General features: G+C 44.8%; 1 protein-coding gene across 3 annotated transcripts in view; it reads right to left on the bottom strand.

Annotated features, from left to right (window-relative positions):
* Positions 1–12,590, bottom strand: part of ryk (receptor like tyrosine kinase) — a 376,084-nt gene extending 363,494 nt beyond the window's left edge. For all 3 annotated transcript variants that reach the window (XM_041182702.1, XM_041182703.1, XM_041182704.1), the window contains exon 1: positions 12,316–12,590. In XM_041182702.1, coding sequence (XP_041038636.1) covers positions 12,316–12,466 — 151 coding nt within the window. In that variant the 5' untranslated portion in view covers positions 12,467–12,590. The remainder of the gene's footprint in view (positions 1–12,315) is intronic.
* Between the last annotated feature and the right edge of the window lie 4,184 nt (positions 12,591–16,774).

Raw genomic sequence — 16,774 nt, 5'->3', positions numbered from 1 at the left:
GCTGGATAGACTTGGGTTGTTTTCATTGGAGCAGAGCAGAGAAGACTGAGGGGCGACCTGATCAAGGTATACAAGATTGTGAGGGGCATGGACAGGGTGGATAGGGAGCAGCTGTTCCCCTTAGTTGAAGGGTCAGTCACAAGGGGACATAAGTTCAAGGTGAGGGGCAGGAGGTTTGGGGGGGGAGATGTGAGGAAAAGCTTTTTTACCCAGAGAGTGGTGACAGTCTGGAATGCGCTGCCTGGGAGGGTAGTGGAGGCGGGTTGCCTCACACTCTTTAAACAGTACCTGGGTGAGCACTTGGCACGTCATAACATTCAAGGCCATGGGCCAAGTGCTGATTAATGGGATTAGGTAGGTAGGTAGGTCAGGTGTTTCTCACGTGTTGGAACAGACTCGATGGGCTGAAGGGCCTCTTCTGCACTGTGTGATTCTGTGATTCTGAATATCTACCCAAGCTTCACTGTTGTAATAACACTTTAGATAATGTAGCTCAGAGCTAAATCTCAGGTCAGTACCATGTTCATAATGATATATCATAACATTATTCTGGATAGTCCGAGGAGTCAAGCATGGTTGTGATGTTTAACATGGCCTTATCCCAAACCAGGGAGTAAAGTACATTGAGCAGTTAGGTAGTGGAACCATGAAGGGTAAGATAAAAGCAAAATACTGTGGACGCTGGAAATCTAGAACAAAAACAAAAATACCTGGAAAAACTCAGCAGGTCTGACAGCATCTGCGGAGAGGGATACAGGTGATGTTTCAAGCTTCTTGGCCTCCACCTATCACTGGCCCCCTATCGAGCTCTCCTGTCCCACCCCCTTCTACCAGCTTATATTTCATCTCATTTCTATATGTCTAAGTTCTGATGAAGGGTCCCATAGATTCAAAACGTCAACTGTATCCCTCTCCGCAGATGCTGTCAGGCCTGCTGAGTTTTTCCAGGTATTTTTGTTTTTGAACCATGAAGGGACTGGTTTGAAATCTTGGCTCAGAATTTTAAGAATCGCTGGACCTCAAAAGTAGGAGCCCTACATAATGTCACTGAACAAGCAGCAAACTTTGTTGATCACTTCTGGCAGAAATTTACTTTCCTATAACAATACTGTTTATTAAAAAAAAATCAGGATGTATCTTCAAAGCAGCAGAATCTTTAACAATTGAAGACAAAGCTAGCACATATTCACTCACATAGCATTCCATTACTTCCTGTATGTAAGCATGCACTCCCTGTCTAGCTTTGGAGAGTGTAAAAGATTGCCACATTAAGTTGTATTCTGACTAAATTGTGAAAATTATGACACCCAATTTGAATTCTTAATGTATGAGCAGCTGGTTATTCAAGGCATTGTTCATTCAGGAGACTTGCTGTTTTCCCAACAACTGAGACGAAGGATGCATCAGGACCATTAATTTAAACTGGCCAAATTTTCATTTAAGTAAATAGTACTCACCCTTTCCCCGTAGCACTGCATTTTTTCCCTCCTCAGGTAATTATCAAATTCTCTTTTGAAAGCCAGATTAAATCTGCCTCCACCACATGCTCAGACAATTCATTCCACTGCGTAAATAGGTTTCCCCTCATGTCACCTTTCCTACCTTAGCCAGTCATCTTAAATCAATGTCATCTAATTCTCAGCCCTTCCATCAATGGGAATAATTCCTCCCCATCTATTCTGTCCAGGCTTCTCATGCTTTTGAAAACCTCTACCAAATCTCCTCTCAGCCTTCTTTTCACTGAAGAGAACAGCCCCAGCTTAGAACCATAGAAAAGTTACAGCACAATAAGAGACCATGTCTGCACCAGAAAGAAAAAAAATAGCCGCCATTCTAATCGCACCTTCCACACTCAGTCCGTAGCCCTGCAGGTTATAGCACTTCAGGTGCAGATCCAGGTGCTTTCCAAATGAGTTGAGGGTTTCTGCCTCCACCACCAAACCAGGCAGCGAATTCCAGACATCCATCACCCTCAGAATGAAAATGACTTTCTTAATATCCCTCTAATCCTTCTAATAATCACCTTAAATCTGTGTCCCCTGGTAATTGACCTCTACACTAAGGGAAACAAGTCTTTCCTGTCTACTCTATCTAGGCCCCTCAATTTTGTACACCTCAATCAAGTCACCCCTCAGCCTCCTTTGTGCTAAGGGAAACAACCCCAACCTACCCAATCTTTCCTCATAGCTGCAATTTTCAAGCCCAAGCAGCATCCTTGTAAATCTCCTCTGTACTCTCTCCAGAGCAATTATGTCCTTCCTGTGATGTGGTGATTAGCACTGTACAGAAAATTCCAACAGTGGCCTAACCAGCATTTTATACAGCTCCAGCATTACATCCCTGCTTTTGTATTCAATACCTCGTCCAATGAAGGAAAGCATTCCACATCAAAAACAAAAATTGCTGGAAAAACTCAGCAGGTCTGACAGCATCTGTGGAGAGAAAGACAGAGTTAACGTTTCGAGCCTGTATGACTCTTCTTCAGAACTAAAGAGAAGTAAAATGTGGTGAAATATGTACTGTTTAAGAGGGGGTGGAACAGGTGAAGCTATAAGAAGGCCAGTGATAGGTGGAGGCAAAGGAGAGATTGCAAAAGATGTCATAAGCAAGAAGTCGAAGGAGTGTTGATGGTGGTGATACTGGTTAAAGGAGGTGATTGTGGTGACATTAAGAGTAGAAAGCAGAATGAGCAAGTGACAGATGGCCCTAGAGGGGGTGGGGGGAGGGGACAGTGTGGGAAAAAAGCTGCTATAAGGGTGGTGCTGTTGTTGCCTGGCGTACTGACCTCTACCTCGCAGAGGCTAAGCCCCAACTCGCAGACACTTCCTCCTACCTCCCCCGGACCATAACTCCACCACCGAACATCAAGCCATTTTTTCCAGGACTGTCATTGACCTCATCTCCTCTGGAGATCTTCCCCCCACAGATTCCAAATTCACAGACCCCCAACCTCAGACAGCCCGCTTCTACCTCCTCCCCAAAATCCACAAACAGGACTGTCCCACAGACCGATCGTGTCAGCCTGTTCCTGCCCCTTGGCACTCATTTCTTAACTTGACTCTGTTCTTTCCCCCCCTTGTCCAGTCTCTTCCCACCTACATCCGCGATTCCTCTGAAGCCCTACATCCGATCAACAATTTCCAGTTCCCTGGTCCCAACCACCTCCTTTTCACCATGGACATCCAATCCCTCCACAACTCCATCCCCCACCAGGATGGTCTGAGGGCTCTCCGCTTCTTCCTCGAACACAGGCCCAAACAATCCCCATCCACCACCACTCTCCTCAGTCTGGCTGAACTTGTTCTCTCACTGAACAATTTTTCCTTAAACTCGTCTCACCTCCTCCAAATAAAAGGTGTGGCTATGGGTACCCGCATGGGCCCCAGTTATAGCTCTCTCTTTAAGGGGTTTGTGGAACACTCCTTGTTCCAGTCCTATTCAGGCCCCCTCCCACAACTTTTTCTTCAGTACATCAATGACTGTTTCGGTGCCACTTCATGCTCTCGTCTGGACCTGGAAAAATGTATTAATTTTGCTTCCAATTTCCACCCCTCCATCACTTTCACATGGTCCATCACTGACACTTCCCTTCCTTGACCTCTCTGTCTCAATTTCTGGTGATAGTCTGTCCACCAATATTCATTACAAGTCCATCGACTCCCACAGCTATCTCGGCTATAACTCCTCACACCCCACTTCCTGTAAGAACTCCATTCCATTCTCTCAGTTCCTTCGCTTCTGTCGCATCTGTTCCGATGATGCCATTTTACAAAACGTTCCTCTGACATGCCTTCTTTCTTTCTTAACCAAGGTTTCCCACCCACGGTGGTTGACAGGGCCCTCAACCGTGTCCGGCCCATCTCCCGTGCCTCTGCCCTCACACCTTCCTCTCCCTCCCAGAACTTTTCACCCTACCAGCCTCCGCATTCAAAAGATCATCCTCCGCCATTTCCACCAACTCCAGCATGATGCCACCACCAAAGAAATCTTTCCTTCACCCCTCCTGTCGGCAGTCTGTAGGGATCATTCCCTCTGGGACACCCTGGTCCACACTTCCATCACCCCCAACTCCTCATCCCCTTCCCACTGTACTTCCCCATGCAACCACAGAAGGTGCAACACCTGCCCCTTTACTTCCCCCCTCCTCATTGTCCAAGGGTCCAAACACTCCTTTCAGGTGAAGCAGCACTTCACTTGCACTTCCCTCAATTTGGTCTTCTGCATTCGCTGCTCCCAATGCGGTCTCCTCTACATTAGAGAGACCAAACGCAGACTGGGTGACCACTTTGTGGAACACCTTCCATCAGTCCGCAAGCATGACCCAGACCTTCCTGTCACTTGCCATTTCAACACACCATCCTGCTCTCGTGCCCACATGTCCATCCTTGGCCTGCTGCAATGTTCCAGTAAAGCTCAAACTGGAGGAACAGCAACTCATCTTCCGATTAGGCACTTTACAGCCTTCTGGTCTTAACATTGAGTTCAACAACTTCAGATCATGAACTCTCTCCTCCAACCCCACCCCTTTTTGATCTCCATAAAAATATATATATTTTTTCCCCACCTATTTGTATTATTTTTTAAAATTTATTTCCATTCATTGTTTTATCCCCACCTTTTAGCCTATTTCGATCTTTTTTCCCCACACCATTCCCTTCCCCCCACCCCACCCGAGCCATCAGTCACTTGCTCATCCTGCTTTCTACTCTTAATGCCACCATTAACACCTCCTTTAGCCAGTATCACCACCATCAACACTCCTTCGACCTTTTGTTTATGGTATCTTTTGCAATCTCTCCTTTGCCTCCACCTATCACTGGCCTTCTATCCAGCTTCACCTATCCCACCCACCCACCATAAACAGTATATATTTCACCACATTTCTATTTCTCTTCAGTTCTGAAGAAGAATCATACAGACTCAAAACGTTAACTCTGTGTTTCTCTCCACAGATGCTGTCAGACCTGATTTCTTCCAGCAATTTTTGTTTTTGTTTCAGATTTCCAGCATCTGCAGTATTTTGCTTTTATCAAAGCATTCCATATGCTTTCTTTACACCTTATCCACCTGTCCTGCCACCTTCGGGCGTCGTGGATAGCTCCTCTAATCTATCCAAGTACTAAAGTCTCTCTTCCCTGGATTCATTCTCAAACCTTTACTGCACCCACTTGAAAGCTGTCCTAAAGTGTGATGCCCAGAATAAGACACAATACTCCAGTTGAGGCTGAACCAGAGTTTGATATAGGTTCACCATAACATCCTTGCTTTTGTACCCTCTATTTATGTAGGCCAGGAGCCCATATACCTTTGCAACCATTTTCTCAACCTGTCCTACTACCTTCAACAATTTTTCCACACATACCAGGCACCGCCCCCCACACCCCCATTCGGCTCCTGCAACCCATTCATTCTGAATTGTATCCTTTATTTTATATTGCCTCTCCTCCTCCTTCCTGCCAAAATGTATCACTTCATACTCCTCTGCATTAAATCTCATCTACCACGTCTGCCTATATCCTCTTGACGTTTACCACTATCCTCCTCACAGTTCACAAAACTTCCAAGCTTTGTCATCTGCAAAAGGTTAAAACTGTGTCCAGTACTTCGAAGTCTAGGTCATTAATATATCAAGAAAAGCAGTGCTCCCAATACCGACCCCAATGCATACTTTCCTCCAGTCCAGAAAACAACCATTCATCACTACTCTTTCCTGTTGCTTGACCAATTTTATATTCATGCTGCCACTGTTATTTTTAGTCTATTGGCTTTAACTCTGATAAACCAGATTTGTGGCACTTTGCTAAATGCCTTTTGGAAGTCCATGTACACCACATGAACAGCATTACCCTCATCAACCCTGTTACCTTAATGAAAAACTTGATGTTAAGCACAATTTGGCTTTAACAAATCCATGCTGACTTTCCTTAATTAGGCTACATTTGTCCAAATAACTTTGTCCCAGATTGTTTCCAAAACTTTCCCACCACTGACGTTAAACAGACTGGCCAGAAGTTGTTGGGCTTACCCTTAGACCCTTGATCAAAAAAGGATCTAACATTTGCAATTCTCTAGTGCTCTGTAACCTCCCCTGTATCTAAGGAGGAATGGGAGATTATGGCCAGTGTCTCCAAAATTTCCACCCTTGCTTCCCTCAATATCCTCGCAAGCATCTCATCTGGTCCTGATGACATATCAGCTTGAAGTATCTCTTTCTTTCTCAGTTTCCTCTTTATCAATTGCTAGCCCATCCAGTGTCACAACTACCTCCATTTTCACCATGATGTAGACTGCATCTGTATTTACCAAGAAAGATGCTATGTATTCATTAGCACCTCAGCCATGCTCCCTGCTTCTATGCCCAAATTCCCCTTTTGTCCCTAATCAGCCCCATCCCTCTTTTTACTATTTATTTGCCTATAGACAACTTTTGGATTTCCTTTATGTTAGCTCCCAGTCTCTTCTCATACTCTATCTTTGCTTCTCATTATTTATCTCATTTGCCTACTGTAAAAGTTCATTCAGCTTGGCTCTCACTGAAGCCGACAGGCATACACATGTCATCCCAAGGGTTCCATTTCTCTTTGGTTTACCTTTCTCCTACATGAGAATGTACCTTAATTGTACCCAAACTATCTCCTCTTTAAAAGCAACCCATTGCTCCATCACAGTGTTGCCTGTCAATCTTTGGCTCCATTTTAAAAAAAAAAAATTGTGGGATGTGGGCACAATTTGGCTTTAACAAATCCTGTTAGGACAGCATTTATTGCCCATCCCTAATTGCCTTTGAGAAGGTGGTGGTGAGCTGCCTTCTTGAACTGCTACAGCCCATGTGTAGGGATACCCACAGTACTCTTTGGAAGGGAGTTCCAGGGTTTTGACTCAACAACAGTGAAGGAATGGCGATATAGTTCCAAGTCAAAATAGCGAGTGATTTGAGGGGAATCATCATCAGGTGGTGATGTTCCTACTTGACAGCTGCCCTCGTACTTCTAAGTGGTAGAGATTACAGGTTTTAAAGGTGCTGTCGAAGGAGCCTTGGTGAGTTGCTGCAATGCTTCTTCTAGATGGTACACACTGCTGCCACTGTGCATCGATGGTGGAGGGAGTGAATGTTTAAGGTGGAGGATTGGGTCAATCAGGCTGCTCTGTCCAGGATTTTGTCAAGCTTTGAGTGTTGTTGGAGCTACACTCATCCAGTCATCGACCTGGGTCAGATCTGTTCTCAGCCCACTGAAATTCACATTTGCCCAATTAATTATTTTTCTTGATTGCTCCTTGTCCTTTTCCATAGCTAACCTAAACCTTATGATACCATGATCACTTTCTCCCAAACACTTCCCCACTCACACTTGATCAATTTAGTCCACCTCATTCCCCAGAACCAGATCCAGACATGCCTCCTTCCTTCTTGCGTTGGAAACATTCTGATCATTACTGCCTCCCCTCCTCCTTTCTTTCCTTCCCAATCTTTCCTGAACACCTGGTATGCAGTCCTGCCCTTTTTTGAGCCAGGTCTCTGTTATTGTCAAGCCATCATATTTCCAGGTGGCTATGTCTACTCGAGATAGAGAGTAGTGGAAGTCTGGAATTCACTTCGCCAGAAGAATGCTGAGTGAATTGAAATTTTCAAAACAGGCTGATTGGATTTTTGACAGGTAAAATATAAAGGGATTATGAACGAAGGGGGTAAATGAGGTTGAGGTTCAGATCAACTATGATATAACTGAAGGATGTATCAGGCTTGAGGAGCCAAATAGCTTACTCCTCTTCCTATGTTCCAGTTGCAGTTATCTGGAGGTCAAGTGCCTGCATTTTACTGGCCTGGCCTGTCCAAGATTGCAATATAAACTGGAATTTAAATAGTCAAACCAGGAGTGTGATGGAATAGCTTCCACTTGCCCAGATGAGTGCAGCTCCGTTCAAGAAGCTTGACATCACCCAGGGAGAAGAAACCCACTTGATCAACAGCCCATAGGTCACTTTAATCAACAACTGCCTCCACATCACTGGTGCACAGCAGCAGCGGACACTATCGTCAAGATGCACTGCAGCAACTCACCGAGGCTTCTCTGGCAGCACCTGCCAAACTCTACCACCTAGAATACCTGAAACTGGAGTCCCTGGAGGTTTTCCAGGAGTCCATGAGCGTTTACCAGACAATGCTGGCCTTATACGTGGGCAAAATGCTTAGCCAGAGGCAGGTTTGGTGCATGCCAGGTGATAGGTGTGAAGTGTGGCTACCACAAGTGCAATGAAAAGTGGGCTGGCTGTATCACATAGGAGGGAAGCACACACAGGGAGGAGCTCCGAGCCAGCACAACAATATTTGTAAATAAAAGAGAACCACTGGCCTATATAGAAGATCAAGAGCAGCAGACATTTGCACAACTGATATTATATCATCAACTTGTCATGTGGCCTAACTAGCACTCATCAGTAAACTATTCTATAATGAAAACAAATCTCAACAAGCACTAAACAAAAATGAAACAACGAAACAACAGTTCGAAGTGCTTATACAACCACAAAAGGTTGCAGCTTTTTTCAAATTCTGTTTTGCTTTTTCATTTTAGATTGTGATCAAGTATTTCACCCTTCACTACCCTAAATAACCCCATTCAAGATAACTTACCTACAAAACATTCATAAACATTAAATTGCCATTGATTGCCAAAAGTGCTTTGAAATCTTGTGAACTGGATGGTGCTAAGTTTATTAAACTTCAATAATATCCATAAAAACAAGAATATAACCAGGCTGAGAACACATTCCAAAAACTAAATCCCAATCAAACAGCTCAATTTCATAGTAAGGGTTTTCCACCTCTGTGCGCCATCGGCTAGGAGGTTATGTTAACTTGTATAAAATACTGGTTTGGCCTCAACTTGAGTACAGCATCCAGTTCTGGGCATCAAACTTTAGGAAGGGTGTGAAAGCAGAAAAGGTTCACAAGAATAACTCCAGGGATGAGGAACTTCAGTTACGTAGATGGATTGGAGAAGTAGGGACTGTTTTGCTTGGAGAAGAGAAGATTGAGAAGAGGTCTGATAGAGGTATTCAAAAGCATGAGGGGTCTGCACAGGATAGATGAGGAGAAACTGTTGCCATTGGCGGAAGGATCAAGAATGAAGAGGCTCAGATTTAAGGTACAGGGTGTAATTGGCAAAAGAAGCAATGGTGACAACAGGAAAAACTTCTTCCATTCAACGAGCGGTTATGGTCTGGAATGCGCAGCTTGAGAGTGTGTTGGAGGCAGGATTAAATCAAGGCATTCAAGAAGGAATTGGATTATTATCTGAAAAGGAAGAACGTTCAGGGCCGAGGGAAGGCAGCAGGGGAATGGCATCAGGTGAACTGTTCCTTCAGACAGCTAGCAAAGACAGGACAAGCCAAATGACTTCCTTTTGTGCTGTGACCATTCTATGATTCCCCTAAAATGCATCTATAGTTTTCGCTTCAACTGTTCCCTGCAGTAGCAAGATCCACATTCTAATCACTATCTAGGTAAATAACTTTCTACTGAGTTTCCTATTAGATCAGGGATTATTTTATATTTATGAAATCTAGTCTGGTCACCCTGGTGACATTTTTTCTAAATTTACCCTATTAAACTCCAGCTAGTTCAGGCTTTCCTGTCAGCTATGACCTTTCAGCTCTGGTACCATTCTTGTAAATCTTGTTTATACCTTCTCTAACACCTCTACACCCTTTCTGTAATATGAAGACCAGAACCGTGCAGAATACCGTAAGTGTGCTCTAACAAGATTCAATACAAGTTCAATGTAACTTGTTTAATTTTCAATTCTACTCCACTAGAAGAAGTCCAGTGCTTTGTTTGCACTTTTCATGGCCTTATTAACCCATGTTGCTACTTCTAATAATTTGTGAATCTGTACCCCTAGATGCTTAGCTCCTCCAAGCCCATTTAGACTCTTCTTCCAAGGACTGTGTGATTTTTGTTCTACCAAAATACACCACCTCTCACTTCTCTATATTGAAATTAATGTCATTCACATGCCCATTCTGTAAGTTTAAAATAACCTTATAGTTTAACTCCTCCAATCTCTCTAGGTAACTGAAGTTACTCATCCCTGGAACTATCCTCGTGAATCTTTTCTGGACCTTCTCTAATGTCTTCACATTACTGCAAAAATAAGAGCTCATGGTGTAGGGGGTAACATGAGGGTACTTCAGTTACATCGATTGATTAGACAAGTTAAGGTTGCTCTCCTTAGAGAATAAAAGGTTGAGAGCAAGTTTGTTAGAGGTATTACATATGAACAAGGAGTCAAAATCATGAGGGATCTGGATCAGGTAGATCAGGGAGAAACCGTTCCCATTGCTGGAAGGGTTGAGAATCAGAGGGCACAGACTTAAGACAATTAGCATGGATAAAGGATTGGTTAGCTAAAAGGAGCAGAGAGTAGGGATCAATGGGTCATTTTCGGGTTGGCAAGCTGTAACTAGTGGAATGCCACAGGGACGTGCTGGGGCCTCAACTATTTACAATCTATATTAATGGCTTGGATGAAGGAACTGAATGTATGGTAACTAAATTTGCTCATGACACCAAGACAGGGAGGAAAATAAGTTGTCAAGAGGAGGTAGAATCTGCAAATAGATATAGACAGGTTAAGTGAGTGGGCAAAAATTTGGCAGATGGAGAATAATGTGGGAAAATGTGAACTTGTCCATTTCGGCAGGAAGAATAGAAAAGCAGCATATTATTTAAATAGAGAGAGATTACAGAACTTGGTGGTAGAGGGATCTGGGTATTCTGTCATAAGAAGTTAGTATAGCAAGTGATTAGGGAATCAGGTACAGAAGTAGGGAAGTGTTACTACATTTATACAGGGCCTTAGTGAGATCGAACTTGGAGTACTGTATACAGTTTTGGTCTCCTTACTAAAGAGAGGAGGAAGCCATTAGAAGCAGTAGAGAAGGGTCATTTGACTGATTCCTGGGATAGGGTAAGGTTGAGCCCACGCTCTTTGAAGTTAAGAAGAATGAGGGGTGATCTTATTTTAACATATAAGATCCTGTGTGGACGTGAGAAGGGCGGATGCTAAGAGAATGTTTCTCCTTGTGGGGGAGTCTAGAACTAGGGGACAGCGTTCAAAAATTAGGGGTCTCTAGTTATGGCTGAACCAGTGTTTTATACAAGTTTAACATAACTCCCTTGCTTTTATACTTTATGCTCCTTTTTTTAAAGCTCAGAACCTCATATGCTTTACTAACTGCTCTTACTCAACCTGCCCTGCTACCTCCAATGATTTGTGCACAATTACTTCCAAGTTCTTCTCCTCCTGCGCCTCATATAAACTGTATTCTATTTTATTTTATATTGTCTTCCCTTGTTCTTCTTAACAAAATGAATCACTTCACACTTTGCTGCATTAAAATTCATCTGTCACTAGTCCACCCATTCCACCAGCCTGCTGCCTCTGTTCTTTTGAAATTCAACACTACCCTCCTCGCCATTTCCCTTCCACTGTTAGGCAGCTGTACACTATGCTTATTAGTGTATTAATCTCCCAACCACACACCATGAAGCTTTCTCTCACTGTTCACTGCACAAAATTGAGCATGACAGCATACCATCGCCTCATGGTTATAAATATGTTCAGCCATTCAAGCCCTTTCAGCTGGACACTGACCAGTTTGGGAGTATGATTTGTATTACTGGACAAGAGGGTCCTGTTTGTATTTACGAGGGATATTTTTATAAACTCACTTGGCAATAGTGGGCTCCTAAGTGGTCATTATTTACAAACAAGACAATTTTCAGCGTTATGCAAATTGTTTCACTTAACTTTTCCACACAGATACAGTGCATTTTATCAATAAGCTACGTTATGTAAACTATAGGATTTAAATCATATTGTTTGACCCAGATAATTTAGATGGAAATGGCAAGTTGCTGTGTGAAGTTGGTGCAGCTGTGGGAGTTAGCCTGTAACCACACAGAATCAGACTCTTTGTGTTGGGTAAGAAGCTCCTCAGCTTCCACCCTCTGGATAAATCAGTGCAGCCATGTTAATCAGCCCTCCCCCGAGTGCCCAGCTCTGATCCTAGGCCTCTCCCCCCGCCACACCGCCTGCTGTACCCGGGATGGGTGGGGGACCCTCAGTCGGGCATGAAGCCCCAGCCCAGGCCCGACCCGACCCGACCCAGCCCAGCCCAGCCCGGCCCAGCCCGGCCCGGGAGCAGCTCCCCATTCAGCGGTGGTCACTGCACTTTGGACTCCGGGCGCCGAGCAGCGGCCCCCGGCCCCGGTCTCTCTCCCCACCTCGGCCCCCGGTGCCCCTCACTCACCGATCAGCCTCCGCATCTCCTCCACGCTCAGGTAAACGTTGACCCCGGGGCCACCCCGACACAAGCCGCCGCCACCGCCGCAGCTCCAGAGCAGCACAAGGGCCCGCCACAGGATCGGCCATACCCCCCAGCCAGGAGCTGTGGTCGCCATTGCCGAGCGGCGCCTTCTCGACTCAGTGTCCACTCGGAGCTCTAACCCGCGCCGGGAAAACACTGGCCCCCTCTCCGCCTCTTCATGGCCGCGTTCGGGCCCGGGCAGCGCGCGTGCGCATCGGTCGGGCCCGGGCAGCGCGCGTGCGCATCGGTCGGGCCCGGGCGGCGCGCGTGCGCTAGTGGTTGGATGCTGCGGGCTGCGTGCGTGGTTGCTCTCTGCCCCCTGGCTTTGCATTGCCTTTGGGCTGACCTAGTACCAATTCCACTAGCCCTGGTATGAGGGGTGTGGATTGATCCTATCCCGCTATTTCTCAATGGCCTCAGGTCCCAAATTTCCAGCTGAGTCATTCCACACTGACCACTCCCTCAGCTATCCGGACTCAAGCCGCTTTGTCATCTCTCTGTCCAGTGGAAAGGTCCACACCTGCCCCAATTTGGATCTGTGAGGTTGTAAACTGCTTTTTAATTCATTTCACGTTTTTTATATTCATTCACGGGATGTGGGCTTCGCTGGCTGGGTCAGCATTTATTTGCCCATCCCTAGTTGCCCTTGAGAAGGTGGTGGTGAGCTGCCTTCTTAAACCGCTGAAGTCCATGTGGTGTAGGTACACCCACAGTGCTGTTAGAAAGGGAGTTCCAGGATTTTGACCCAGCGACAGTGAAGGAACAGCGATATGTTTCCAAGTCAGGAAGGTGAGTGGCTTGGAGGGGAACTTCCAGGTGGTGTTTTTCCCATCTATCTGCTGCCCTTGTCCTTCTCGATGGTAGTGGTCTTTGGTTTGGAAGGTGCTGCCTAAGATGCCTTGGTGAGTTCCTGCAGTTGTATATATGCTGAAGCTCCTCTTTCATCATTTGGAGGGACTAATCCTGAACTTCAGACTGCATTTCAGTCAAATATCCCTGATATTTAGTGAGGATCTTTTCTTGGGACTGCTTCCAGACCTGGCCATGGTGGCCATCCAAAGGTCCAGGATGGTTGCAACCCATAGGGGTGGTCACTCTGGCTACCTGGCTCTCTTCAGCATTGTTCACACCCAGGTGGCCCTCAAGAAGGAGTACATATTATCCAACAGTACAACTGAGGCCTTCTGCAACCAATCGGCACTGCAGTGACTGGAGAACATTACAAAGACTGGAGCGTGCAAAGGGATATAGGTACATTAAGTGAGTGAGCAAAAAAATGGCAGGTAGAGTATGATGTGGGAAAATGTGAACTTGTCCACTTTGGCCCATGGTGTTGGGGGTTGTATATTAGCATGGATAGAAGACTGGCTAACTAATAGGCGATAGAGAGTTGGGATATGGGGGAGGCATTTTCAGGATGGCAACCTGTAACTAGTGGAGTGCCAGAGGGATCAGTGCTAGGGTCACAATTATTTACAATATATATTAATTGATGAGGGAAATGAATATACTATTGCCAAGTTTGCTGATGACACAAAAATAGGTGGGAAGGCAAATGATGAGGATGACACAAGGAGTCTACAGAGGGATGTGGACAAGTTAAATGAGTGGGCAAAATGTGGCACCTGGAATATAATGTGGGAAAGTGTAAGGTTATGCACTTTGGCAGGAAGAATAGAGGAGCTGAATATTATTTAAATGGAGAAAGACTGAAGAAAGCTGCAGCACAGAGGGATTTGGGAGTCCTCATGCATGAGTCCCAAAAAGCTAGCATACAAGTTCAGCAGGTAATAAATAGGTAAGGCAAATGGAATGTTGGCCTTTATTTCAAAGGGAATGGAGTATAAAAATAGGAAAGTTTTGCTAAAACTATACAAGGCATCAGTTAGACCACACCTAAAATACTGTGAACAATTTTGGAACAGCTTATCTAAGGAAAGATATACTGGCATTGGAGGCAGTCCAGAGAAGCCTCACTAGGTTGATCCCGGCGATGGAAAGATTTTCTTATGAGGAAAGGTTGAGCAGGTTGCTCATTGGAGTTTAGAATGAGAGGCGACGTTATCGAAACATATAAGATTCTTAGGGGGCTTCACAGGGTAGATGCTGAGAGGTTGTTTCCCCTTGTTGGGGAATCTAGGACCAGAGGGCATAATCTCAGAGTAAGGGGTTGCCCATTTTAAACAGAGATGAGGAGGAATTTCTTCTCTCAGTGGGTAGTCAATCATTGGAATTCTTTACTGCAGTGGGCTGTAGAGGCAGGATCATTCAGTATATTCAAGGCTGAGATAGATTTTTAATCAGCAAGAGAATCAAGGGTTATGGGGAAAAGACAGGAAAGTGGAGTTGAGGATTATCAGATCAGCCATGATCTCATTGAATGGCGGAGCAGACTCAATGGGCCGAATGGCCTACTTCTCCTACGTCTTATGGTCTTATGGCAGGAAGAATAGAAAAGTAGTATATTATTTAAATGCAGGGAGATTGCAGAACTCGGTGGTGGAGGGGGATCTGGGTGTCCTGGTACATAAATCACAAAAAGTTAGTATGCAGGTATAAGTGATTAGCAAATGGAATTTTTTTTTGCAAGGGGAATGGAGTACGAAAGTAGGGTAATTTTGGTGCAGTTGTGAGACCGTATCTGGAGTACTGTATACAGTTTTGGTCTCCTTATTTAAGAAAGGATATAAGTGTGTTCAAAACAGTTCAGAGAAGGTTCACTTGACTGATTCCTGGACATAAAGGAGTTTTATGAGGAAAGGTTGGACAGGTTGTGCCTGTAGTCATTAGAGTTTAGAAGATTGAGAGGTGATCTTACTGAAACATGTAAGATCCTAAGGGGACACAGGGTGGATGCTGAATGGATTTTCCCCTTGAAGGAGAGACCAGAACTAGGAGACACAGTTTAAAAGTAAGGGGTCTCCCATTTAAGACGGAGATGAGGAGGACTTTTTTTCTCTCGGAGGATTGTTGGTCTACAGAATTCTCTTCCCCAGAGAGCAGTGGAGGCAGAGTCATTGAATATTTTTAAAGCTGAAATAGATAGATTCTTGATTGACAAGGGAGTCAAAGGGTCTAGGCGGTAGACAGGAGAGTGGAGTTGAGGCCACAAACGGATCAGCCATGATCTTATTGAAAGGCGGAACAGGCTAATTCGTATGTTTATATTTTGATACAGGATCTGATTTACCTGGGTTGAAACATTTGCCTACATCAATTTGTAACATGTCATTGAGAACTGGGTCATGTCTTTTGACATTTCAGGATGTAACATTTTAATCCTACAAGGGTGAGAATTCCTTTGGCCAACACATATTTCCAGGTTCCACTCTCACCACTTGCTGTGATTCTCTATATCTGCAAGGAGATTTAAAAAAAAGACCACAATGTTTGATTACTTATGTGCACCCCCTTATGCCTCCAGAAGTGGGCAGCAGACAGTTTGCCACCGCCCCTGCTGCCCTCCAATCCCCCCATCATATTAGTGTTCAAGGATCATGACCTCTGTTGGGTACTTTTGGGAAAGTTATAAGCATGTCACTTTTGAGTGCTATAAAGCTGAGATCTTCACAAATACACCTCTGCGATGTTGCTACATGTCACAACCAGAAGAATTATTAGCTTGCAGCATTTTAATTGAAAGAAGGATTATGATCCTGGAAAGACAAGAAATTTGAACCAAGATGGCCGCAGGCTAAAGCTGTGCTTTAAGGTGCTTACATTGAAGCTGGAGTTAATTACCCCCAACCACATAATAGATTTTGACCTTATAGTTTGAATATCAAATGAGGTTTGAGCTTGGCAGATTGATCAGTGTATCTGTGGCATGTGAATCATCACCACAAAGCATTCTTCCTTTTTACCTCACTTTACCTGCAAGTTTTTCTTTTCTTTAAATTTCCACCTCCAGAACACACTCTGTGATCATGTTAGTCCCTCAGCCCAATGGATGGGCTGCTGTGCTTTTCATAGACTTTCACTTTCTTTTAATTTGGTTACTCTGATGCATGGAGTATTGGCATCTGATTCTCCCTCCGCTGTTTCCTGTGCAAAGTTGCCAATACCCTGCTTATCATCTCCCTGTTGGGGATAAGTCCGATCAGGCATGTGCCGCATGAGGGAAAGAGCAAAACCTCTGGCAGGATTTTTCAGATGGTGGGTTTTCCCTTACCACCACCCAAAGAGTTGACGGGGAATGCATCCCTGTCTATACGCAGCCATTTAGTGCTGGGTTAGGTGATAATTGGCTCAGGACAAGATTTCTGTCTATCTGGGGAGGAGGTCTGATTCGCTGGCAGCTCTGTAATCTCAGCAGCACCAGGTTGTAGCAGTGGCCACTTCTGGGACTACAGCCAGTCCTGAAGAAGAGACTATGGACGCTGTACTTCAGATAAGTTCAGGG

Source organism: Carcharodon carcharias, chromosome 2 (assembly GCF_017639515.1).
Source record: "Carcharodon carcharias isolate sCarCar2 chromosome 2, sCarCar2.pri, whole genome shotgun sequence".
Taxonomy (NCBI): Eukaryota; Metazoa; Chordata; class Chondrichthyes; order Lamniformes; family Lamnidae; genus Carcharodon; species Carcharodon carcharias.
This window is presented reverse-complemented; position numbering and strand designations above follow the sequence as displayed.